The sequence below is a fragment of the Elephas maximus genome, chromosome 3 (assembly GCF_024166365.1).
Source record: "Elephas maximus indicus isolate mEleMax1 chromosome 3, mEleMax1 primary haplotype, whole genome shotgun sequence".
Classification (NCBI taxonomy): domain Eukaryota; kingdom Metazoa; phylum Chordata; class Mammalia; order Proboscidea; family Elephantidae; genus Elephas; species Elephas maximus.
Genome location: NC_064821.1, coordinates 28027567 through 28052910, shown reverse-complemented (window position 1 = coordinate 28052910; position 25344 = coordinate 28027567). Strand labels below are relative to the sequence as shown.

The 25344-nt window shown below is 49.9% G+C and overlaps 1 protein-coding gene across 2 annotated transcripts in view; it reads left to right on the top strand.

The window, feature by feature from the left end:
* Nucleotides 1-21401, top strand: part of OLFM2 (olfactomedin 2) — a 64639-nt gene extending 43238 nt beyond the window's left edge. For both annotated transcript variants that reach the window (XM_049876812.1, XM_049876811.1), the window contains exons 2-6: nucleotides 16201-16350; nucleotides 17942-18088; nucleotides 18335-18554; nucleotides 18872-18978; nucleotides 20185-21401. In XM_049876812.1, coding sequence (XP_049732769.1) covers nucleotides 16201-16350; nucleotides 17942-18088; nucleotides 18335-18554; nucleotides 18872-18978; nucleotides 20185-20862 — 1302 coding nt within the window. In that variant the 3' untranslated portion in view covers nucleotides 20863-21401. The remainder of the gene's footprint in view (nucleotides 1-16200; nucleotides 16351-17941; nucleotides 18089-18334; nucleotides 18555-18871; nucleotides 18979-20184) is intronic.
* Nucleotides 21402-25344: the final 3943 nt, after the last annotated feature.

Genomic DNA, 25344 nt, shown 5'->3' with positions numbered 1-25344 from the left:
TGTGTTTAGCCAGGATCGATTTCCCTTCAAGTGGACCATTCTCACTAACAAAGGGTTCTGGTGACCTAGGTGGCCGTCATCGTCCACTCCCCTCTGAGCAGAGAATGTGCTTCATGGCTGGAGCTCTTTTCTGTCTGAGATTCATTTCTTTGAAAGCCCTGCAAAACGCCAAAGGATGGGCTGAGCCATGCCTCCGTGTCCTTGCAGGGAGTTCTCTAGTGGATTTCTCTGCTTGTCTGTCTTGGCCTGGCCAGTTCCCTTGCCATGGCCTTCCTGACTGGATCTCCCTACTGTTCACACCCCTTTGTGGCTTTCCACCAGTCAGTGTGAACTCTGAGTTCATCTTCCAAGACCCTGCGTGTCCAGGGGTCGACATCTCAGCATCTCTGTGTCAGACAGGGTACCAGCGGAAAACGTGGTATCCTCAACAGGGACGAGTGAAGAGAATTCAGCAAAAAGTGCAAGCGGGGCTAGAAGTCCGTGGGTGGCACAGATGGTTAAAGCCCTTGGCTGCTAACTGAAAGGCTGGAGGTTTGAGTCCTCAGAAGAAAGGCACCTCGGAAGAAAGCCCTGGCAATCTACTTCCAAAAGATCACAGCCATTGAACACACTATGGAACACAGTTGTACTCTGACACACATGGAGTTGCCATGAGTGGGAGTCAGCTTGATGGCAACAGGTTTGGGACAGGGCTGAGAGAACAGGTAAAGGGATGTTGAAAACCCTGGGGTCAGCAACTGAGGGGCACTATGTCCACCCCTAGGCCAGAGAGAGAGAGAGATGTAGCTGAAGGAGGGGGACAACCAGAGGAGCCACGTCCTTCAGGAGAAGAACACTGCTACCACCGAACCACTGCCTGGCAGGAAAGGAATCAGCAGATTAAAAACTCGGCATATTCTCCCCTCTCCCTGGTGGCTCAACCCTTAAGCACTCGGCTGCTAACCAAAAGGTTGGCGGTTCAAACCCACCTGGCATTTCTGTGGGAGAAAGACCTGGCGATCTGCTCCTGTAAAGATTTCAGCCTAAAAAAACCCAATGGGGCAGTTCTACTCTGTCACGTGGAGCCGCTAAGAGTTGAAGCTGACTTGAGGGCACCCAACAATTCTCTCTTCTGTCCTCCACTCATGTGGCTGTTCTCATTGGCCAGTCTCACCTGGAAGCCAGAGGACAGGGCAGTCTGGGAGATGCAGTCTACAGGGGCCACTTGCCGAGGTACCGAGCGGGTAGAGAAGTACGGAGAGAGGACCTGGAGTGCAAACAGCACCCGGCTCACCTCCCTACCTCACAGCTTAGGCTTCAATGCCTCACAGAAAAACTTCCAGGTCCCACCCTGTGCTGTGTCTGCTCCCATGACAGTGGGCCCTCTATGGGGTAAGGATCTTTGCCCATCTCATTGACTGCTGTGGTCCCCGTGCCTAGAACACTGCCTGGCACATAGTATGTGCTCAGTAAACCTTTGAAGGGTGCACAGATGCTGTCTCCCTGCAGGCCCTGCTGTTGCCTCTGCCTGGAACGCCCTCCACCCCACCCTGCTGAACCCAGGTCACCCGTCAAGTCTGTTTAGCTCTTGCTTCTTCCAGAAGGGCTGTCTCTCCACCACTGAAACCAGGTTCCAGAGCCAGCCTCTGCTCTGAAAGCGCCCTGTGCTCCCCTTCACCTAGCTTGTCACACCGAATGATAATGGCCTCTTCACTTGTCTTTCTTCCTTGTAAATCTGTGAATCTTGGGATGGCAAGCTTGGTGTGGTCCTATTTGCCTTTGTAGGGAAAACAGCAGCTGGCCTTTCTTGCGCACTCACTGTGAACTACTGCTTTGAGCCCTTCAAATATATTAGCTAATTTAATCCTTGGAACACCCCAGTGAGGTAGCTGCCACCCCCATTTGAGAGACAAGGCACAGAGAATAAGGAAATTGCAAAAGGTAATGGTGCAGAGCTAAGATTTAAACTCAGGCTGTCTGGCCTCCAGACACCCGGCTGCCTTTTGGTGTTCCCACTCTGCAAATATTTGCTTATTTTCATTCCATAGACCTGGTGGCACAATGGTGAAGAACTCGGCTGCTAACCAAAAAGTTCGGCAGTTGGAATCCACCAGCCACTCCTTAGAAACCCTACAGGGCAGTTGTACCTGTCCTATAGGGTCACTGTGAGTCGGAATCGACTTGACGACAATGGGTTTGGTTTGGTTAGTCAATTATATCACACTTATGTTGTGTATGATAAGCCATTTAATATATTAGCAACAGCCTCAATGACTGACGTTGGTATTAAAAAGCAAAAAACCAAATCCATTGCCATCTAGTTGATTCAGACTCAGAGTGACCTTATAGGACGGGCCAGAGTTTCCAAGAAGTGGCTGGTGGATTCCAACTGCTGACCTTTTGGTTAGTAGCCTCCTAACCACTGCACCACCAGGACATTGGTGTTATTAGCCCTATATTACAGCTGGGGAAACTGAGGCACTGGGTGATTAAATCACTAGTCCACGGTCACACGAAAAAGCTGGATTTGAACCCAGGTGACCTGGCTCCACAGTCTGCACTGTTAATTACCGTGCTTGGCCACCTCACCTTCACTGGGAAAATCATAGCCTTTGCGACATGTTCCTTTGAAACCCTGGAAAACCAAAGCCCAGCTGCCGTTGAGTCAGCCCTAACTCATGGTGACCCTGTGTGTGTCCGAGTAGAACTGTGATCCATAGGGCTTTCAATGGCTGATTTTTTGGAAGTAGATCACCAGGTCTTTCTTCTGTGGCACCTCTGGATAGACTTGAACCACCAGCCTTTCGGTCAACAGCGAGTATGTTAACTGTTTGTACCACCCAGTGACTCCAAGGTGTAGCCAAGTGATAAAGGGTTTGGACCTCAAATTAATTTGCCACCCCCAGGGGCACACAGCATCTAGCAGGAAGGAGCCCACGGAAGTAGGTTTTCAGGCAGCTCTGGGACCTGGCTTTCCCTGTGGTTGAATTATTAGCTGGCAAGTTGGTCCCCTGTCACCTCCGGGCCATGCTTCCCTGCCTGCAAGGCCTCCTTCCTTCCTACCTCTGCCTGGGAGCCTCGTGGCAAACACCTCCATTTTGTGCAGGGGCGTCCCTGGTCATTGGAGTGAAATGCCTCAGCCAGCCACAGATGAATTTCCCCCCATGACGACCTTTTCCATGCGCTGATGGATTGATTTCAGAAATCTGTCCCCAGCCAATATGCCTAGCCCCAGCCCCCACCTGGGGAGCTGATGGTTGCAGATTTATGCCTGAGCTAGAAATTGAATTCCTACAAGTCGAGGGAAGTGTCTCAAAAGCTCACCCTGGCTCATTTTTACTTCTGACAAACTTCAGGTGAGAGATTAAACCTGGGCCAGTGTCTTCCAGCTGCAGGGACTGCGGTGACAGGAAATTACCTCACTGTGGACATTTTTCTTACATTCCCTGCCTTTGGTTTGGCCTCCCAAGGGAGAAGTAAAAAGCAGCCAGCCCTGCAGGCCTGTGTGGTTAGTGGGAATTTCCACTTCTGACCAGCTAAGGTTAGGGAAAGGAGCCCTGGTGGTGCAGTAGTTAAACACTTGGCTGCTAACTGAAAGGTCAGCGGTTCGAGCCCACCAGCCACTCTGCAGGAGAAAGATGTGGCAGGCAGTCTGCTTCCGTAGAGGATACAGCCTTGGAAGCCCTATGGGGCAGTTCTGCTCTGTCCTATAGGGTTGCCATGAGTCAGAATCGACTTGATGGCAATGGGTAATGGGAAGGGTCAGAAACGGGACACGCTCCGTGCACCCAAAGGCTAGCTCTTGGCCCCCATGGCAAATATTGAGCCATTTAGAGGGATGGGAAACAAAGCTTTTAATTCATCTCCATCATCAGCCAGGGCCCCACCCCAGCTCCCGAGGTCAGCTCTGTCCTGGTAACTTTTTGAGCTTCTAATTAATTTGGCTGTGACAGAGAGGGCCTCTCAGTGTGTGAATAATTCCAGACCCCCGCTTCCTTGCGCCCTGCAGAGGTCCAAAGGCTGGGGAGGGGGAAGCTGAGGAGGCCAGTGACAGCTCTGGGAAGAAAAAAACACCATCTTGCTAGAAACATCCCTCTTGGCTGCCCTGAAAAATGAGATGTCTGATGCAAATGTGGCTGCTTCTCTTTGGTACAAAGGCCCCTAAATATTAAAGAAATGAATCCTTGATGTCTACAAAGAAAGGATCAAAAACGAGCCTTTCTGAAAGGAGAAGGGCTTTTATTTCCCTGTGAACTTTTCTAGATCTAGCCTCTGGCGTGGATGTCTACAGAACACGGGGTGGGGGAGAGTAAAGAAATAAAGGAATCTGCCTGCCACATATTCATTCATTCAGGATATATCTCCGGAGCAGCTACCGCACCAGGCAGGGAAATGCCAGTGGGGGCGGGTGGCGGGGGGGGGAGGAATTCAGACCCGGTTCCTGCCCTTAAAAGCCGATGGGGCATTTGACAAAATACCTGGCCAGTACTCCCCAAAACTGTCAAGGTCATGAAAACCAAGGACAGACTGAGGAGTTGTTACAGACCAGAGGAGACTGAAGAGATGTGACAATTAAATGCAGTGAGGGACCTTGGACTAGGAAAAAGGACATTAGTGGAAAAAAATACTGAAATCCAAATAAAGTCTGGAGTTTAGTGTTGTACCAAATGTTGGTTTCTTTGTTGCTGTCCTTAGCTGCCATCAAGTCAGCCCCTGACTCATGGGGACACCATGCTAAAAGAGAGGGGAAAGTTGTGATCCATAGGGTTTTCATTGGCTGATTTTTGGAAGTAGATCGCCAGGCCTTTCTTCCTAGTCTGTCTCAGTCTGAAAGCTCTGCTGAAATCTGTTCAGCATCACAGCAACACGCAGGACTCTGCTGACAGACAGGTGGTAGCTGTGCTTGGGAACTGAACCCAAGTCTTCCGCATGGAACGCAAGAATTCTACCACTGAACGACCACTGCCCTCTTGTTGTTAGGTGCCGTCCAGACTCATGGCGAACCTATGTACAACAGAATGAAACACTGCCCAGTCTTTCACCATCCTCACAGTAGTTGTTATGCTTAAGCCCATCATTGCTGCCACTGTGTCAATCCATCTTGTTGACCGTCTTCCTCATTTTTGCCGACCCTCTACTTTTCCAAGCATGATGTCCTTCTCCAGGGACTGATCCCTCCTGATAACATATCCAAAGTATGTGAGACGAAGTCTCGCCATCCTCCCTTCTAAGGGGCATTCTGGCATACTTCTTCCAAGACAGGTTTGTTCGTTCTTCTGGCAGTTCATGGTATATTCAAAGTCTTCACCAATACCCTAATTCAAAGGCATCAATTCTTAGGTCTTCCTTGTTCATTGTCTAGCTTTCACATGCGTATGAGGGGATTGAAAACACCGTGGCTTGAGTCAGGCACACCTGAGTCCTTAAAGTGATGCCTTCACTTTTGAACACTTTAAAGAGGTCTTTTGCAGCAGGTTTGCCCAATACGGACCTCTCTAGTTGTGACAAATGTACCATGGTTATGTAAGATGTTAACAAGAGGGAAAATTGAGTGAGGGGTATGGGGTGACTCTGTACTCTCTTTGCAACTTTTCTGTAAATTTAAAATTACTTCAAAATAAAAGTTTATTTAAAAAACATGTTGAGTAGGCATGGAACAATTCTATGTTGATAATAAACCTCCGCTGACTGTGCACTCACTCTGTACCAGGCACTGTAACACAACAGCCCTGTGAGGCAGGACCATTGGATCCCAACTTACAGATGAGAAAGCAGAGAAGTTAAGAGAGGCACAGAGAGGTGAAGATACTTGCCCAAGGTCACACAGTTAGAAAGAAGCAGATCAGAATTTGGACATAAGCAGGTTTTGCTCTTAAACTCTACAGCTGTCTGTTCATTCACAGATATTTATTCAACAGTTACTATATCCCCCAGGGGCTGGCCAGAGAAACAGAACTCTTCTAGGGATTTATCTCTTAAGAGTTTTAGTTCAGGGATTTTGTTACACAGATGGCGGAAGAGATGAGAAACTAAACAGGGAATAGAGAAGAAACTCCGAGGTTGGCAACAGCAGAGAGCCTTTATCCCCCTAAGGCTGGGGGATCAGAAAGGAAAGGTGATACAAATGGAGCCCAGGAGCCAGGACTACCAGTGGGGGCTGAGCCACCGAGACGCAGCCACTGCCAGAGCACAAGAAGCAGAGTCATGTTGATTCTGACTCACGACCCTGTCTATAGGACAGGGTAGAACTGCCCCATAGGGTTTCCAAGGAGCGACTGGTGGATTTGAACTGCCAACCTTTTGGTTAGCAGCCTCAGCTCTTAACCACTGCACCATCCGGGCCCTAGAAGCAGAGAAGGTGGGTAAGTACCACTGCTTCTCCCTTTCTCCCACCCTCCAGTCTTCCATTGTTGCCTCTCGTTGGCTGAATCTTCCTGGATGTCAGAGAACAAGGGATTGTGGGCAATGTAGTTCTCTGTAGTATAGAGTAGGGCAGAGGAGGAAAGGGAATGAATCTGAGTGTGTTGGCAGCTGAGCAGCCCACCTCCTATATACCAGACACTTGCCTCTACAGCAGTGGGCAGAGCAGACATCTCCCTGCCATCAAGCAGCTTACGCCTCATTGTGTGTGTGCTTGCTGAGGGTCAGTTTTTATCCCCACTTTACAAATGTCAGGAAACCCTGGTGGTGTAGTGGTTAAGAGCTGCAGCTGTTAACCAAAAGGTTGGCAGTTTGAATCCACCAGGTACTCCTTGGAAACTCGATGGGGCAGTTCTGGTGGCAGTTCTGGGTCACTATGAGTCAGTATTGACTCAATGGCAACAGGTTTGGTTTTTTGGTTTACAAATGTCAGAGGCAAAGTGATTTCACAGTGAGGAAGTGGCAGATCCATTTTATTATGGCTCACCTCATAAGCTTCTTCTAGAGGCTGGTGAGAAATTAGCTGCAAAGCACTTAAAACAGGGCCTGGCTTGGTGGGGGGGTGGTGCTCAATAAATATTAGGTTATTATTATTATGGTTGTCATCGTTGTGATGCCAAGAAACCTCTCCTTGCATAGAAATGTCACCTCCTGCTGCCACAGGTGTGTGTGTGTGTCTGTGTGTCTGTGTGTTGGGGGAGTGTGGTGATACCACATTTAGGGATAAGCCTTCTTCATACCTTCCCTGGACTGAGGATTCCAGGGGAAAAGTCCATCAAGCTTAGAAACCTGTCTCTTCCCTCTGTATTTAATTGATTTGGTCCACGTTGTCATTGTGATGTCAGAGCCTAAAACCCCTTGAATGTAAGCACTGGCCTGTTCAGGGGCTCAGTGGGCGATGGGGGTCTTTTGCCAAGGCTAGAGTGACTTTAGAGAGCAAGACTTGTACTGAGCTGCCTGCCTCTTGGGACAAGATGGGTTAATTGTACTGGGAGGGAAAGAGGAAGGGAATGAATGGATGATATACGGGTGGGTGATATCTGGGACTCCTTCTGAGGACTCGAAGTCACCCCCCATCCTGGCCCCTCCCCAGCCACAAGGCTGTCACAGGCAAAGACCAGCTGCTGAGGCTTTGGGAGGCTTCTGGCGACTCCTGGCTCTCCAGCTTGGCATGGGCGAGCCGATATCTTCTTTAAGGCTTGTCAAGCTTATCACTCAGGGGGGATTTGCCCAGTATCTTGAGGTTTGACAAGGGCAGCCTGCTATTATCTCAAGCCCTCCAAAGGGACACGGCTCCCACCGCGGCTCCAATGTGGCAGACAAGCATGTCCCTGACCATTCATCACAAACGGCCCTTCTGCCATCCCAGTAGTCAGAGAACAGCCACGGCTATGCCCAGCCTGCGGGCGCTGGTCTCCCTGGGAGACTGAGCCAGCTGGTAGCAAAAGGAAAATTCACAGTAGATCTGAGATGTTTGCTTTCTGTCACACTGGCCCTTCGGTGTCTGATCATCCTACAGACACTCATTGTGCCAGGTCCTGGGGATTCAGTGGTGAACAAAACAGACAAAACACCCAGCCCTAGTGCCATTTTGGGTCCAGAGGCAGAGGCATGTCTTGAACCAGGGGTCATACCAATGAAATTCTAACGGCCATGGTGATCAGGGCTTGAAGGAGAAGGATAGGGGGGTGGGGTGTAGCATGGCGCTGTAGACCATGTAGTCAGGCCACCTGTGTGCAAATCCCAGCTCCATCCTTACAGGCTGTGAGGCTTTAGGCAGGAGACTTGACTTCTCTATGCCGCATTTCTTCATATATCACAGTGTTGTTATAAAAATTAAATAAGCTAATATGCTTAGCTTGACACATAGTAAGAAATGGTGTAAGCTGCCATCAAGTTGGCCCCTGACTCATGGTGACCCCATGCAGAACAGAACAAAATACTTCCCAGTCCTACAGATGTGACCTTTGTGATCCATAAGGTTTTCATTTGCTAATATTTTGGAAGTAGATCACCAGGCATTTCTTCCCAGCCAATCTTAGTCTGGAAGCTCCACTGAAACCTGTTCAGCATCACAGCAACACACAAGCCTCCATGGACAGCCAGGTGGTGACTGAGTATGAGTTGCATTGGCCGGGAATCAAACCTGTGTCTCGCGCATGGAAGGCGAGAATTCTACCACCGAACCACCACTGTTCTCAGTAAGAAATGTGTTAGGAAAAAAGCTCAGGATGCCTCAAGAATGTCTGAGACGTATGGCAGGGACAGCGAAGGCTGCTTTGGAAGACATTTATGCTTGAGCCCGAGCTATGATAGGGAAGCATTAGCCGGGCCATGAGACAGGCGAGTGTTGATGGCCCAGCCAGTGTAAAGGCCTGGAGGTGGGGAACACATGACATGTTCCAGTAAAGGAAAGATAACTAGAGAGGATGGGACAGGAAACCAAGGCAGTGTCAGCCCGGCCCCAGCTTGATGCCCTGTAGATGTGTGCTTCTTGAAAGAAACAGAAACCCCCCAAGTTACATCAAGGAGATGCTCTAGGATAGGAAGCTGTGTTGGACCATGTGGGTCTAGGGTAGAGCAAGTGTCTCCCCCATCTTCGTGTGGCCGTATGCTCTTGCCCTTCTTTCCCCACAATCAGGCTTCCTCTGCCTTCGTCTGGCAACCTTAGCCTCACGCCTCCACAGGACTTTGAAGGATATGAGGTTCGTCTATTTCTGTCTCAATTTTGACCCCAGGAAGAGTTACTAAATTGATCATTAGAGTGTTATGAGGATTACACTACTACTACCAATAATAATAATAAAAGTAACCGTTGCTAGTTGCCATCATGTCAGCTCCAGCTCATGGTGACCTTATGTATAACAGAACAAAATGTTGCCTGGCCCTGTGCCATCTTCATGATCTTTGGAGTCCATGTGTGAGTCCATTGTTTTGGCTGTTGTGTCATTCCATCTCCTTGAGGGCTTCCCTAGTTTTCTCTCACCTCTACTTGACCAACCATGGTGTCCTTTTCTAACGACTGGTCTTTCTGATGACATGTCCAAAGTGAACTTGACAAGGTTTCACCACCCTTGCTTCTAAGGAGCATTCTGGTAGTATTTCTTCTAAGACTGATTTGTTCATTGTTTTGGCAGTCCATGGTACATTTAATTTTCTTCACCAATGCCACAGTTCAAATGTATCAATTCGTCTACTGTCTTCCTTTTTAATTGTCCAGCTTTCACATGCATATGAGGTGCTTGAAAAGACCATGGCTTGGGTCAGGTGCATCTTAGTCATCAAGGTGATGTCTTTGCTTTTCAATAGTAATAGTAGCAAACACTTATGTAGGGCTTGCTCCACATAGATGACTGTACAAATTGCACATATGTTATTCATTCATTCACCCCTCCTAACAACTCTGTGAGGTAGGAGCCCTTATTATCTCCACTTTACAGATGAGGAAACTGAGACCCAGAGAGGCTAAACAGTTTTCCCAGGTCACACAGCAAATGAGTGTTTGAGCCAGGACACAAACCCAGGCAGCCCAATCCCAGAACCCAGCCCTTAATCGTCCAGCTCTACTCTGCTATCCCAAGTAGGAATAAGAAACATCCAGAAAAAACAAGTTGTTTCTATCGTAAGGATGTTGTCCAGAAAGACGCTGGTGACATCACACAGAATCCATTTTGGGAGGACCGTGGGAGAAATCCCTGCCTGCTCTTGGTACCAAAAATAGTTCAGTTTTCTCCTGAGCATCTGGATGCCTTTGTTTCAAGACACCAGGGATCGCATAAATGACCAGCTTTCCCTTTTTGAGTTGGCTGCTAAGAAGCTTGGAGCCAAATTTATGGCCCAACCATATGCTGGTTGTTCAGGTTTTTAAAGGATGAGTTTTTCTTAGCCTCATTTTTGGCTCTGTTTTATGTCCCCACTTTTTGTTTTTCTTCCTTTTCTCCCTTGCAAAAAATGTTAAAAGGAACTTGAAAAAAATCTTTACAAGAACAATCTGTGTTCATTGTAGAAAATTTAGAATATAGGATAAATTTAAAGATGGCTATAAAAATCCCTGTTGTCGTTAGATGCCGTCCAGTCAGTTCCAGCTCATAGCAACCCCATGTACGACAGAACGAAATGTTGCCTGGTCCTGCACCATCCTCACAATCATTGCTGTGTTTGAGCCCATTGTTGTAGCTACTGTGTCATTCCATCTTGTTGAGGGCCTTCCTCTTTTTTGCTGATTCTCTACCAAGCATGATGTCCTTCTCCAGGGATTGGTCCCTTCTGATAACATGTACAAAGTATTCAAATGTATGCACCAACTGCTAATGCCAAAGATGAAGAAACTGAAGATTTTACCAACTTCTGCGATCTGAAACTGATCAAACATGTGATCAAGATGCAATTGATAATTACTGGTGACTAGAATTAGCAAGTTGGAGACAAAGAAGAAGTATCAGTAGTTGGAAAATAAATATGGCCTTGGTGATAGAAACAACTGGGGAGATAGCATGATAGAATTTTGCAAGACCAACGACTTAGTCATCAGAAAAACCTGTTTTTCCCAGCGACATAAAAATCCTTGCCAACCTCCAACATTTAATGACTGCATTGTATCCCATCCTGTGGATGCATCTTAAGTTTTGAATTCAACCCCCTCCCCACCCCCATCAGGTACTTGGAGGGAAAATTCCGGTTTTCCCGTTGTTTAAACATCCTTGTACAACCGAATGGTTGTCTACACGATTCCCTGGGCCAAATTCTTAGAATCTTAATTGGCTGGGTTAAATGCAAATGCAGAAATCTTCACGCTTTGGCTATGGATTGGCAAACTGTCTAATTCCTGCTCTCATATTTAATTTGAGCTGTCTTGTGGTATTTTGCATATCCTTGTAAGCCACGTGGAGTCCTCTCTGGAACATCCACCACTACCACCCATTGCCGTCGAGTTGATTCCGACTCATGGCAACCCTATAGAACAGAGTAGAACTATCCCATAGAGTTTCCAAGGAGCGCCTGGTGAATTCGAACTGCGGACCTTTGGTTAGCAGTCGTAGCACTTAACCACTACGCCACCAGGGTTTCCCTCTGGAACGTGGCAGGGTACAAATAAATATAATAAACCCCAAGTTGCCTTTGCTTCGTGATTGAATTCTCCGGCCTCAAACACAGTAATGTCCTCATCTTTTTAAGAGGCAGCCTCTTGAGCTCTGTTTCTGTTGGCTAATCCCGGAGAGCCAACGCTCAATGGATGGCTGACCCCAGGATCTTGTAGAAGTTCGTTGGCCCCCAGGAAGCACCAGGAATTGTTTCTGAACCAAGATGTTAGGGGGTGGAGCTGGAAGCTGAGCTGATGATCCCAGGCATAACAGCAAGAAAAACTTTTCTTGCATGTCTCATACTCAGTTAATCCTGGACCTGTTACGGAGGCTGGTGCTTAATTGGGGCAGCAGCCTAGTGAAAGTATTTTAAAAATCCCAGCCAGAAAAGGTGATTTGAGGAACAGCTTCTTGAGCCGATAGCTTACCCTCTTAGAGCCCATTAGCAGGAATATTAAACTCTGAACCAGAGGCTCAGCCAAGAGTGTGGCTTGCTTCTCGAGCATGTTTGCCATCCCAGGTGAAACAAGCCACCCGACTGGGGTTTTCTGTATCTGAAGAGTTCTGGGGCTCTCACACCTGCTGTTACAAGCATTTCCCTTCGGATAAGCCATTCTCTGTCCCTAGGGCTCTGACCTCCAAGAGCTCGTGACTTTGGTTCCAAGCTCAACCTGGTCTGGGAGAGCTGGCGTTTGGACTCCCAAACATTGAGCCCTCCAGGACATTTAATTGGTTCCTGGGGACATGAGCTTGACTGCATATTTGAACTTGAACCTCTTGGACAAAACTCAGGATCTCTGCATGATGAGATTTGGCAGCCAAACTCCAGGCGTTTAATTACACTGCTGCAGAGAACACTCCTGTGAGGTGCGACCAACGCAGATAATTATTTTAGGAAAGCCAAGGAGGCCTTCTCTCTGCATCACTTAAAATCTTTCTTCTCTTTTACAATTCAATATTCATATGCTGAGAGAAAATGGCTTGTTTGCTTCAAAAGACACGATAGAAAAGAGATGTTAATTATGTTGTACTGGGCTGCTTTGTCTCTGCACAAAGGAGAATCTTTGGGGGGTTCTGTCCAAATTGCTTGGGAATCAGAGCCAGGGGAGTACGGGCGGGGCTGCTTGGGCTCATGTTCATTATTTATTTATTTTTAAAGAATCGGATTTTTCATGATAGGAGGCAAAGCTAGTTCTGCATTCTCCCGGAACCAATGGGGAAGGCTTTTGGGGGCTGCCCCTCTGGCTTTAGTTCAGGCTGCCTCAGAAGCAGATCTTGAGGTGAGGATTCATCTAGGAGGGACTCCAAAGAGCAGCGGTGGGGGAGCGAGGAAGTGAGACGGGCGGAGAGCTGGGAAGCCCGTGGCAGGGTGGGTTAATGAGCAGGTTGCAGCTGCCGGCAACTGAAGCACAGTCTCGATGGGGCTGCCTGGGAGACTGCGTGGAACGCGCCCCTCAGTGGTATCCCACTGGAGAGGGCTGGCGTTTTCGACTAACTCCCGTGTGCCATTGTTGAGGACTCCTGGGTGGGTGGTACTTCCTGCCTGCAATGGCAGGGGGAGCTCTGATCACAGAGAAAGCCCCCCAGCCGGGGTAATCCTGGCCACTTAAGGTTGTGAGTGTCGGGTCCACCTGGATCGCATCTGGGTGCAAGGAAGATGAGTTACTGCTGTTCCCCCGTGGGGGAGGTATGGACTCATAAAGAAGGGGTTTCCCTGACTTGGGAAGGGTGTACAAAAGGCACAAAGAATGACTAATTACAGCAGTTTTGGATGAAGGTAATGAACTGTTTATTTTTCTTACAAATTATTGGAAGAGTTAAACCCATCTGCACAACTACATCCCTTGCTCACCTTCCAATAGGCTTTTTTAAAAAAGACTATTGAGTGGGAGAGAAAAGGTAGGCTAATAGCTGGAGTCCCCAGGATTGCTTGAAACTCACAACCTGGCTTACTTCCACTACAGCTCGGGGAACAGACTCTGCTAGGTGGTCAGTACCGGCTGGGTGAATGATCAGCTATTCTGGTGCTTTGCTTCTGTGTAAAACACTTTGGGTTTTATCAGAATGTCTTCCACCCTCATAGGGATGCATCCTGGATGGCCACCACCCGTTATCACTCCCCCAGTCCAGGGCACCTGCCTCCGTCCTGGCCTCCCAGTTCCCACCCTCACCCCCTACATTCTCCCCGCAGCAGCCAGAGGGAGGCTGTGAACCCCCATCCCTGCTGACAGCTCCCCCCTGCTTCGCCTCCTTCTCACTCAGACTAAAAGCCAAAATCCTCAGCCCCCACCAGAGTCCTTGGGCAGCACAAATGACTAACTCATTCAGCTGCTATCTGAAAGGGTGGAGTTGCAAGTCCATCCAGCTTCACCTTGGAAGAAAGTCCTGGTCATCTACTTCTGAAAAACCAGTCATCGAAAACCCTGTGGAGCATAGTTCTACTCTGACACACTTGGGGTTCGACATGAGTCTGAACTAACTCTACAGCAGCTGGTTTTCAGGCCCCACCACCTCCCTGTCCTCATCTCCCCCTACTCTCTCCCTGGGTCACTCAGTTCCAACCATACTGACCTCCTGCATGTTTCTCAAACCCACTGGGCACAATCCTGCCTCAGGGCCTTTGCACCTGCTGTTCTCTCTGCCCAGAACACCCTTCCCCAGACATCCTTGTGACCCCTCCTTCACCTCCTTCAGGTCTTTACATAAATGACACCTAATTATGGAGGTCTTCCCAGGTGACCCTAAAATTGCAGCTCAGAACCGACTTGATGGCACATATAACAACCACCACCGCCTCGCAACCCCAGCATCCCCCATTCATTCTTCCCTGCATTACTTTTCTCTCTGGCACTCATCACCGCCTTAAATACTTTCTTATTTACTTTTCTCTCCCTTCTCTTGGAGTCCTGGTGGCACAGTGATTAAGCACTCAGCTGCTAACCAAAAGGTTGGCAGTTTGAATCCACCAGTCGCTCCCTGGATACCTTATGGGGCAGTTCTACTCTGTCCTGTGGGGTCGCTGTGAGTTGGAAATGACTTGGTGGCAACGGGTTTGGGTTAACGAAACTCCTAGAGGGTGGGGATTTCGGTGGATTTTGTTCACTGCCTTGTTTTCAACATCCATGATAGAGTCTGACACATGTGGCTGTTGTTGTTGGGTGCCGTTGAGTCAATGTCCACTTACAGCGATCCCGTGTGACAGAGTAAAACTGCCCCGTGGGGTTTCCTAGGCTGTAATCTTTACCAGAGCAGATCACCAGGTCTTTTCTCCCATGGAGCTGCTGGATGGGTTTAAACCGCCAACATTTTAGATAGCAACCAATTGCTAGTTAGCAGCCAAGTGCTTAACCACGGCACCACCAGAGCCCCTAGACACACATTAACCACCCAAACCCAGTAGGAGCTTAATAAATATTTGTTGAGCGAATGAAATCATGTCCTGTTGAAAATAAAAGGATTGGGAGCTGTGACTGGCTCCTCTATGTTCGGGGGAAGCTCTAGGGGGCCTGATCTGGGGGCCTGGCATCCCCATTCAGGGGGCAACTCAGTGCTTTCTGAACTGTGTTCCTCAGGTCCCTCCAGTTGCTGGTCAGAATTTTTGGTGACAAAACTGTCCCCTTCTCTCTCCCTATCTGACTCACTCATCCCTCAAGTTCAGCTCAAATGTCCCTTCCCTGTGGCACCTACTGAGACCCCCAGCCTGGATAAAACCCCCCATCACTCCCTGTCCTCCCTGCAGCATGTGTTTCTAGATGCATCAGTGGGGTTATGTGTTTGACGTCTGTCTTGCCTACTAGCTCCAGGGGCAGTGACTGGGTATGTTTTCTTCACTCTCTCTTCCTAGCCCCTGCCCAGACCCTATCTTGGCCCAGAATAGTTGCTCACTAGATATGTTTTTTAATACATTGGGAAAATGATGGCTCTCTTGAGTTCCTGTACATGTTAGCATTTCAAAGGCTCTGATAAGTCCTGTAGTAAAGAAACGTTTCACCCACAATGCACAAGCTTATTTGACCACAGACATGTTTTCTAACACACCTGGTAAGATCATCAGTGTTCTAAGGAGCATGGTTTGGGAAGCACAACCATAGCTGATCACTGAATTATCTGAGTGGTGTAAACTGATCCGAAGTTTAATTTAGGAGCCTGAAGGCGAAGTCTTCTAGTCAAGGGCCCAGAAAGCTCTGTGAGGATTCTATCATTCTTTGGTCATTACCTTGCCTGGGCTTCTTAGAGGCAGAGGGACAGTAGGGTCACACCTAGTGGCCCCTGAGATATATCCAGAATCTACCTGTAACCATGGGCTGGGGAAGCGAAGAGGGAAGTTCAGGTTTGGGGGTCATTTTGAGTGGGTCTATGTTCTAATGGTGGTTGTGGAGGCGGTGTTGTATGTGTGAAGGTATGCAAGAACATAATGAATTCCCAGCTTGTGGAAGGGCTCAAACCTCACAATTCCCTAGAAAGGAGAGTGAATTTGTTTTCTCCATTGCTTCATTTGTGTTCCTTAACCCCTCTGTACCTCAGTCTTACCATCTGAAAAATGGGGCTGTTGAGGAGGAACGGAGATCACACACACTGGGCACTCAGCAATGGCCTGGCACATCCCAGGGGTCCAGCAAAGGGCATCTGTCCTGTCCCCAGGCTCTCTCCACCCCCTTTGGGGGTGGGGCAAGCTCCCATTGGGTTGCTGCTCTCTGACACCAGCCTGACCTCTCCGCAGACCCTCTTCCAGAGCCCAGAGGAGGGTTGGCAGCTGTACACCTCTGCCCAGGCCCCCGACGGGAAATGCATCTGCACTGCGGTCATCCCTGCGCAGACTACCTGCTCCCGTGATGGTCGCAGTCGTGAGCTGCGGCAGCTGATGGAGAAGGTAAGAGCTTTTCAGGTGCCCGAGGGACCTAGACCACCGCAGAATTCCCACCCTACCCTCCACCCCATCCAGGTCAGCCCAGGCCAGATGGGGGCTACAAGGACTGTTCTGAGCAGGCTGAGAATTCAGCTCCCCTTCTGTGGATATTTCAGTATCTATTCAATGTGTCTTTGGAGGAGAAGCTGAGCGCTGGGGCAGGGATGGGGGAGGACCCTAGGATCATCATGGGAGCCTCTCCAGTGTGAGTTCTGGCCCCTCCATCCATGCCCCACTCACCAGACCCACCTTCTCAAGAAGGCGTTCTGTGTCCCTTGGAGAGAGTGTTTTACCCTCCACCCCAGGAAGCTCATGCAGAATCCTCCCCCCTCTTATCACAATCGATATAAAATGCTCCCCATTCAATGCGTTCCAAGGCTGTGCCAGTGCCCTTTACAATCTCACTGCTGACCCTTGCCACTACCCAGCTGAACTGCCCACTAGTCAGCTCTGAGGTAGCTGTTGAGAAGGACCATCAAGCCTCCCACCATCAGGCTACAGAAGAGGAAGCGAAGGCTCAGCAGAGAGGAGACTTGGCGGCCCCAGAGTCTTTCACTCATTAACTCCTCAGGCCCCTGCCCTGCCCACAACACTGGGACTGCTTTCCCCAATAGTTTTGTCTCTGATTGTTGACAGTGGCTATTGGTGTCCATGGTAGGTATCAGGCTGTTGAGTTTCTGAGAACTTACAAGAACACGAATAATTGTTCAGTAAATTTGGTGTGTTTGAATGAGCAATCTCAGCGGTGTCTTTGAGTTCACCTTAGCCAGGTGGGGGTGGGAGCTAGGATGCCCACAGGCCAGGTCAGGGGAAGACAGAGCAAGGGAATTTGAGTTCATTCATTCAAATGGAAAGTACTTATTGAGCACCTACTTTGTGCCAGTGTTGGGCACTGGGGATTCAGCTGTGGACAAGATGCTGGGTCTATCCTCACCTGAATGAGGCAGATGAATAAGACCATTCCAGATACTGGTTAAGCTGTGAAGAAAATAACTGCGTAAGGGCAGAGTGAGTAATCTGCTACTTCAGACAGGGTGTTCAGGGTAAGCCTGTCTTAGGAGGTGAGACATGAAGGATGAGATAGAGCCAGCCATGGGAAGATAAGGGGGGAACAGCATTCCAGGTAGAGGGATCAGCAAGCACAAAGGCCCTGAAGAAGAAGGAGCTTAGAGTTTGAGAGGGAATATAGGCTGGTGGTTGGAGTGTTGTGAAGGCAGAGAGGAAGGGTGAGGGGGCAGGACATGCAGGCCACAGTGAGTAGGGGAGGGAGGTGATCTAATGTTTTTGAAAAGCTCACTCTGGCTGCTTGTGGGGGACTGAGTGCAGGGCTTGAGGGTGGAAGCAGGGAACCAGGGAGAAGATGGTAGTGGTTGTGGCCAGACCAGGCAGGAGCCTGGAGAGGCATGGATGGATAGGGGATATCATTTGGAGGTTCCTGGTGAGATCTGGAGAGAAGAAGGCGGCCCAGTCAGTTGAGTGTTTGGCCTTGTCTGTAGCATTCCTGAGATGGCAGTGGGAAAGGAATCTCTGCCTCCTTAGCTGTCCTGCTCCCTAGGTCCAGAATGTCTCCCAGTCCATGGAAGTCCTTGAATTGCGGACGTATCGTGACCTCCAGTATGTGCGCAGCATGGAGACTCTTATGCGGAGCCTGGATGCGCGGCTCCGGGTAGCCGATGGGTCCCTCTCAGCCAAGAGCTTCCAGGTAGGTTTTTCTGGGTTCAGGTCAGAAGTCAAGGGGATAATTGGGACCATTAGTTCCAAGAGTGCGGTCACATCTGGGAAGAGCTGAGGGTTGGCTGGGACCTAGAATCCACAGGTCCAGTGTGGGTCAAATATCAAGGGCTAGGTATGCATTAAAGATAAAGAGGTGAAGTTTGGGTCAAAAGTTGGCATTGGGTATGGGTCAAAGGTCAGCATTCAGGATTGGAAACGATTCCATCTTGGGCAGGAGCTGAAGGACAGGATGACAGAGCTATTGCCCCTGAGCTTGGTCCTGGAACAATACAAGGCAGACACACGGACCATCGTGCGCCTGCGGGAGGAGGTGAGGAATCTCTCCAGCAGCCTTGCAGCCATCCAGGAAGAGATGGGCGCCTACGGGTACGAAGACCTGCAGCAGCGGGTGATGGCTCTGGAGGCCCGGCTTCATGCCTGCGCCCAGAAGCTGGGTATGACTTGATTCTTGACCCTGACCCCTGACCTCCACACCAAACCCCAATACCACCTGTGTGCCCAGAAGCTGGGCATGGCTTTGACTTCTAGCCTCTAAACTTTGACTCTTGATCTCCCTACCCAAGGTCAAACCTGAACCCAGAAGCTGGAAATGGCCTTGACCCCCAACCTGGCTCCATATTGGGACCAGATATCTGGATCCCCCCCACCCCTGTCCTAGATCTTCCCGTTTTGATCACAACACCTCATCCTTGCTCTGCTTACCTTGAACTCTTCCCATCTCCACCGTCATTCCCCTTGTTCCTGCCCCTAGGCTGTGGGAAGCTGACTGGGGTCAGTAACCCCATCACCATTCGGGCCATGGGGTCTCGCTTCGGCTCCTGGATGACTGACACAATGGCCCCCAGTGCGGATAGCCGGGTGAGTGACTGTGCCAACCCGAGGGCTCAGAGTGTGGGAGGGACATAGCCTATAGCTGCCTAGGGCTGCCCAGTGATTCCACAGCAATGACTCTCTTGAGGACCAAGGTATCGTGGTAACCCCAGGGCCCTTGGACCTCCCCTTGACTGCCTAGTGACCACCAAGTGACCAAGGGCCTTTCAGCCCAGTGAATCCCAAAGTCTGTTGACTTATAATGACTGTATAGAGACTAATGGTTCCTGAGTATCACTGACCAGCTCCCAATGACCACTCACCTCTAAGTACCCAGTGACCAGTGCCTTCCCAAGGACTACAGACTCCCTCCTCAGCACCACCCTGTGGCATTCAGACTTCCAGTGGCCTCCATGGTCATGATTGTCTATCACCTGTGAACCCACAGCAACCATCCATCAACCACCCAGTAACTTTCATCAACAGTGACCTTCCTAATGACTGATATTGGTCACTGGGTGGCCACTGCATGTCACTAGCCATTATCGGTATATACTATAGGTTATAGGTAGTAACTAGCCACTACCCTATCGTTATCATTAGGTTCCCAGCCATTATGGAAAAGGTGGTTCAATCAAGTGATTAAAAGCTTGAGTTCAGAATCAGATTTATATCCCAGTTTCACTACTTCTTTGCTAGGGAATCTTGGGCAGGTTCCTTAATGTCTCTGAGCCTCAATGTCCTCATCTTCAAGATGGTCATGATAGTATCAGCATTAAAGCATATAAGCTGCTTAGCCCAATAACCAACACTATTAAGGGCACTCACAAATGTTAAAGGGGGTAATGATCATGATGACAAACTGGGTCACCTCATGGCTACAGGGGTTACCCATGGGCAATGAATTCAAGTGACGTTTTTATCACTCAGGACTGCCCAGTGACCACTGACCATCCAATACCCAATGACCAGTTAATTTCAGGGCCAAATGAATCCCCAGGGACTGCAATTTCCCATGATCCTTACAGTTCAAGCACTAACCACATAGTGTCTGTTTCAAGGAACTCACTGACAAAATGATCTCAGCCATTGGGACTATGGTTGGTCATGAATGGTCTCTGGAAGTCCCATGACTGAATAATGACCACTTAGTGACTGTTGATCTTTAATGATCATGGTTGATTGCTAACTAGTTGCTGGGAACCTGGGGTCATGGGTGGTGGTTCCCCCAGTGACTAATGGGTGCTCTGATAGGTCTGGTACATGGATGGCTATTACAAAGGCCGGCGGGTCCTGGAATTCCGCACTCTAGGAGACTTCATCAAAGGCCAGAACTTTATCCAGCACCTGCTGCCCCAGCCGTGGGCAGGCACCGGCCACGTGGTATACAACGGTTCCCTCTTCTATAACAAGTACCAGAGCAATGTGGTAGTCAAGTACCACTTCCGCTCGCGCTCCGTGCTCGTGCAGAGGAGCCTCCCAGGGGCAGGTTACAACAACACCTTCCCCTACTCTTGGGGAGGCTTCTCTGACATGGACTTCATGGTGGACGAGAGCGGGCTCTGGGCCGTGTATACCACCAACCAGAACGCAGGCAACATTGTGGTCAGCCGGCTGGACCCGCACACCCTTGAGGTCATGCGGTCCTGGGACACCGGCTACCCCAAGCGCAGCGCTGGCGAGGCCTTTATGATCTGTGGTGTGCTCTACGTGACCAACTCGCACCTGGCCGGGGCCAAGGTCTACTTTGCCTACTTCACCAACACGTCCAGTTACGAGTACACGGACGTGCCCTTTCACAACCAGTACTCCCACATCTCCATGCTGGATTACAACCCCCGGGAGCGGGCGCTCTACACCTGGAACAACGGCCACCAGGTGCTCTACAATGTCACACTCTTCCACGTCATCAGCACTGCTGGGGACCCCTAGGGACTACCATAGCTCCCTAGGGGCTGCCACACAAGGGCCACTGGGGCCCGCAGGGGTCCTTACCACTCTGCCTGTATCCCTTAAAAATTATCTGTCGTGTCCTCTCTCTCCTTTCCTGTACTTTTTCTCCCCTCACTCCTTCCCCCACCCCAGCTTCCGTTTTCTGCCTCTGTATTTCTATCAATGCGTTTTTTTCATTTTTGTCCCTTCTTTATTGATCTCTCCTTTTGTCTTTTTTTTTTTTTTTTGATGCCCATCTCTCTCTGCCTTTTTATGGATGACTCTCCAGTTCTCTTTCCTGATTTCTGCTTCTCTTTGGTCTCTCATTCCCCTCCCCTCGGCCCCACCCTTTTTCAAGGGAGTTGAGTGCATGGATCTGTTTATTTACTTTTTTTCTTTCCGGGGTTGCTGCAATAAACGGGACCTTTGACATTTGACACTTTGGTTGCTGTCTGTGTCCAGTACGTGCAGGGGAAGAAGAGGTCAGGCAGGGGAAGAAGAGGTCAGGCAGAGGAAGAAGAGGTCAGGCAGAGGAAGAAGAGGTCAGGTGGAGGCAGCTGGCTCCCAGACTGGAGACCCATCTCCCGTGAGCCAGGGCCCCTTGTTCCATGACTCAGGCTTAGTGAACAAAGCAAGCCCAGCATTGGGGTGGGGGCTAGGGAATGGCACTCACCCCTCCCTAGGGGCGAGCCCTTTGGGAAAATGGGTGAAGAGACCCAATCCAAATCTGTTTTGATTGAAAACAATTTGTTTAAAAGCAATTTGAGGAAAACAACTGAGGAGTTGATCACAAGGATGAAAACTGGCCTCAAATGAATATTCTCCATCGCTGGTTTTTCACTTATCGATCATGCTGGTGCATTTCAGAGCAGTCAGGCAACTTTTTAATGGGTTTTAAACAATTTGGCTGCTTTTAAGAATTTGGATGTTTTTCCTCCCCGCCCCCTTCCTTTTACTTTGTAACTTCAAAATCATTTTAAGTGCGGCACATCTGTTCTAGTAACAAAAAGCTAGAAACAGCATAAAAAGTGGGCCTAGTGCCTTCAGTGAACACACCCACACCTCATGCAAAGACCCCATTTGTCTGGCAGGGGCTTAGGCAGGAAGGGACTCCGACATGGGGACAGGCAGGCAAAGACAGTAAGTATTGGTGGCAGAAGCGGGAATCAGGAAGGGGTTGAAAAAGAAAGGATGGAGCAAATCCTAATTGGCCTTGGAGATATGGCTAAAGGGCAGCTGAGAGTCACAGAAGGGGAAGAATAAGATGAGGGTCTAGCCAGATCTCTCTGGTGGCCTGGGTGAGACAAGCTGACAGGCAAGCCTGAGGACCAGCGAGGTGTCATTGGGGACAGCAGTGGGAAGGAGAGCAAGGCAGGGAGAGTCATCTCTGGGGCCAAGTTTTCATCCCTTGCCTGAAGCCAGGAACGAAAGTAGTGAGGGAGTGGTGCGGGGTGACCCATGACGCTTCCCCCAACTCATGACCCCCACTGAGTCTAGATCAGGAACATCATGAAAAGAGCCCTGGGCCAGTCCCCACCCCACTGATAGCCAAAGAGGAGGACTCCTTCACCTCCCCATCTCTAATGACTGGCCTCCCGATTAAATCATCTCCGCGCCATGCTGGGATCTCTGGGAACTCGGGCACCGAGGCCATATTGGTAACAAAACCAATGAATAATAAATGTGACTGCCTAATGCGCTCATTTAAAACCAGTTTTCACAGAAATCTTCCAGAAAAGCAATTAATTTCCATTTAAATGAACAAATTTGACATTGAAAAAGAATCGATTCCCTGATTAGGAAGTTGAGAAGCACTTGCCTCCACATTTGCCAAAAAAAAAAAAAAAACAAAAACATGGGGCTGGGATACTTAGAATATCTGCACTCCCTCCTCCAACTTACATTTATCTGGAGGCAAATCACTGGGGGGAAGTGTCTCATCCAAGATCCTCCCAAAGCAAGCTCAGGAGCCTAACGGCTGCGAAGTTAAACAGTATTTATCCAAAATACACACAGACTTGGAGACTCATATCCTTACACCAAGAACAAGACTGGATGTGGGCATGTCTGTCACTTCTGTACACCAAGTCCCTCAAACAGACACCCACAGGCACTTGGCATCCCAACCGCTCATATTCTGTCTCTCTCTCACACACACACACACACACACAAAACACAGGCGCAGTGCCTCAAGTACTCATTACACTGTTGTGTTTGTGGCTTTTGTTCCAACCAAGGGTGGGCAGCAGAGGGCTCCCACACACCATCTGAGGCCAAGGCCATCACCCTCATGCATGTCTTAGGCCAACCCTGCTTACTCTGACTTTCCCTCTCATTATATGTGTACTTGGCTATAAAGGGAAGCCGACACCCAAACCAAGCTGGTAACTGTGTTACCCCAAGTTGAGTTGACTCGCTAGCCATGCCCCACTGGTCACAAAAGCCTGCGGGATGCATATGGATCCAGTATCAGTTGCTGTCGAGTCAGAATTGATCCATGGCGACCCCACATGTATCAGAGTAGAACTGTGCTCCAAAGGGTTTTCAATGGCAGATTTTTTTTGCAGAGATCACCAGGTGTTTCTTCTAAAGTGCCTCTGGATAGACCCAAACCTCCAACCTTTCGATTAATAGAGGGTGTGTTAACTGCACTATCCAGGGACTCCCAGTGCACATGGCAGACAAGTGGAAATCAGCCTTTTGGGGAGGAGTCTGTCATGGAAATGCTCGTAAGAGACAAGCTGAGACAAGACTACACTGCCCTCATCCTAAAGGCCTGGGATTTAGAGCCTCAATTTCAGGGTAGGAGTGTGGAACAGGTGAGGGAAACCACAGCTACTTAATAATGAATCACCTGGACACTCAGTGGGCTCCGGGGGCATGTTTATCTAACAGCAATTTTCTTTCTTATTAATATTTTGGTCACTGTACAGATATACAAAGGAAGGGGAGCCACAAGGGCAGCCACACTATGACAGTACCCTCCAGCGCCATACAAGACAGACACACACCTAGAGACAACCCACATGCTGTCACAAACACCCACGGACAGACCCTGACACACAGCCACACACACAGCATCTCAGACATGCAGAAGCCCCTGGGCCCTGCGTGTTGAGGGCAGGGGCCCAGGCCCATTTTCTGGTGACCCTCTTCCCCAACCACCCATTTCTGATTCTTCTCAGAGGCCCCACAGTACAAGGCAGTATGGGATGGCTCCCCCAGCCCCAGAGAATTGTTGGTAGAAAGACAGGGCTGCTGTCCGCCTCGTGGCCTCACAGGCAATGAGAGAACATTCTGCCTGGAGGTATAGACAACCTGCCAGCTCTTCCCACCCGACAGAGCTGAGAGGAAATTCATTAAACCTTCCTAATGACAAACACCCCGGCAGGCAGAGCGAGCAATTGCTCCAATAGCCGGCCAGATGGGATTGGGGCAAGGTGATTGTTTATGAGGTGGTGGAAACTAAGCCCTGGGGAGGGCTCCCTTGGGGCTGCGCTGGGCAGGGCTTTATTTTGCTCGGATCCCTAAGCCCAGCCAGCCCAACATCCCGTGATCTGGGATGGTCTGCATGAAGGAGAGGGGCAGAGCAAGCATAACCACCTCCAACAATCTGACACGTCCCATACTGCTTGATTTAACTCCCAACCCCCAGTCCAGGCCCTTGCACGTGGGTGGCTGGTGGGCGCGGGGGTGATGATGGGCTGGTGGGTCACCCTCAGCCACCTACCCTGGTAGGGGTCCCCTAAGAAGAAGGGAGAGCTGGGAATAAGGTCCAGAACATCAGTACACCCACCCCCACACCTAGGAATCCCCTCTGCTCCTAGACACCCCCCACCCCTATGTTCCCAACACAAGGCCTTCCTCCCTGAAGAGGCCTGGGCAAGAGCCCTGCTCTCAGAAGTGCCTGGCAAGTGGCACCCCTTCCCTCCAGCCTGGGTACCCCTGCTGCCATGGTAACAGCATCCATGGAAGATGCTGGGTCTGGCAGCTGAACCTAAGAACCACCTGCCAGAAGCAGTTGTGGAGCAGGCCCCAGGGTGCTGGGCATGATTCCTTCTAAATGGAGAGCAGCCTGTGAGTGAAGTGGGGCTTGTGCAGAGAAGCACCCAGGGCAGAGGGTCTCAACCTCGCTCCCTCCCCTAGGACCCCTGCAGATCCCTGGCTCCACTCATGACCTGCTGCATCCGAGGCTGTGGGGAGGGGCCCAGGCCCTGCATTCTTGAACTGCACCCTGGGGATGGCTGGGCACACCCCCGTTGGAGCACCACTGGGACTGAATGGGGCCCCACCTTTCTGGGAGTCTGGCAACTAGGAAGAATTTCTGTTAGGATGTTCCCAGACCCAGGATGGAGGAGCCGCTTCCCAGGAGAGGAAACTATAGCTCGGGCGCTTGGGTTGATAGGAGATGTCACCCCCCTCCCACTCCACAATGCCCCTCATGTCTGACCAGGGCAAAAATGAGACACAGGACAGCAGAGC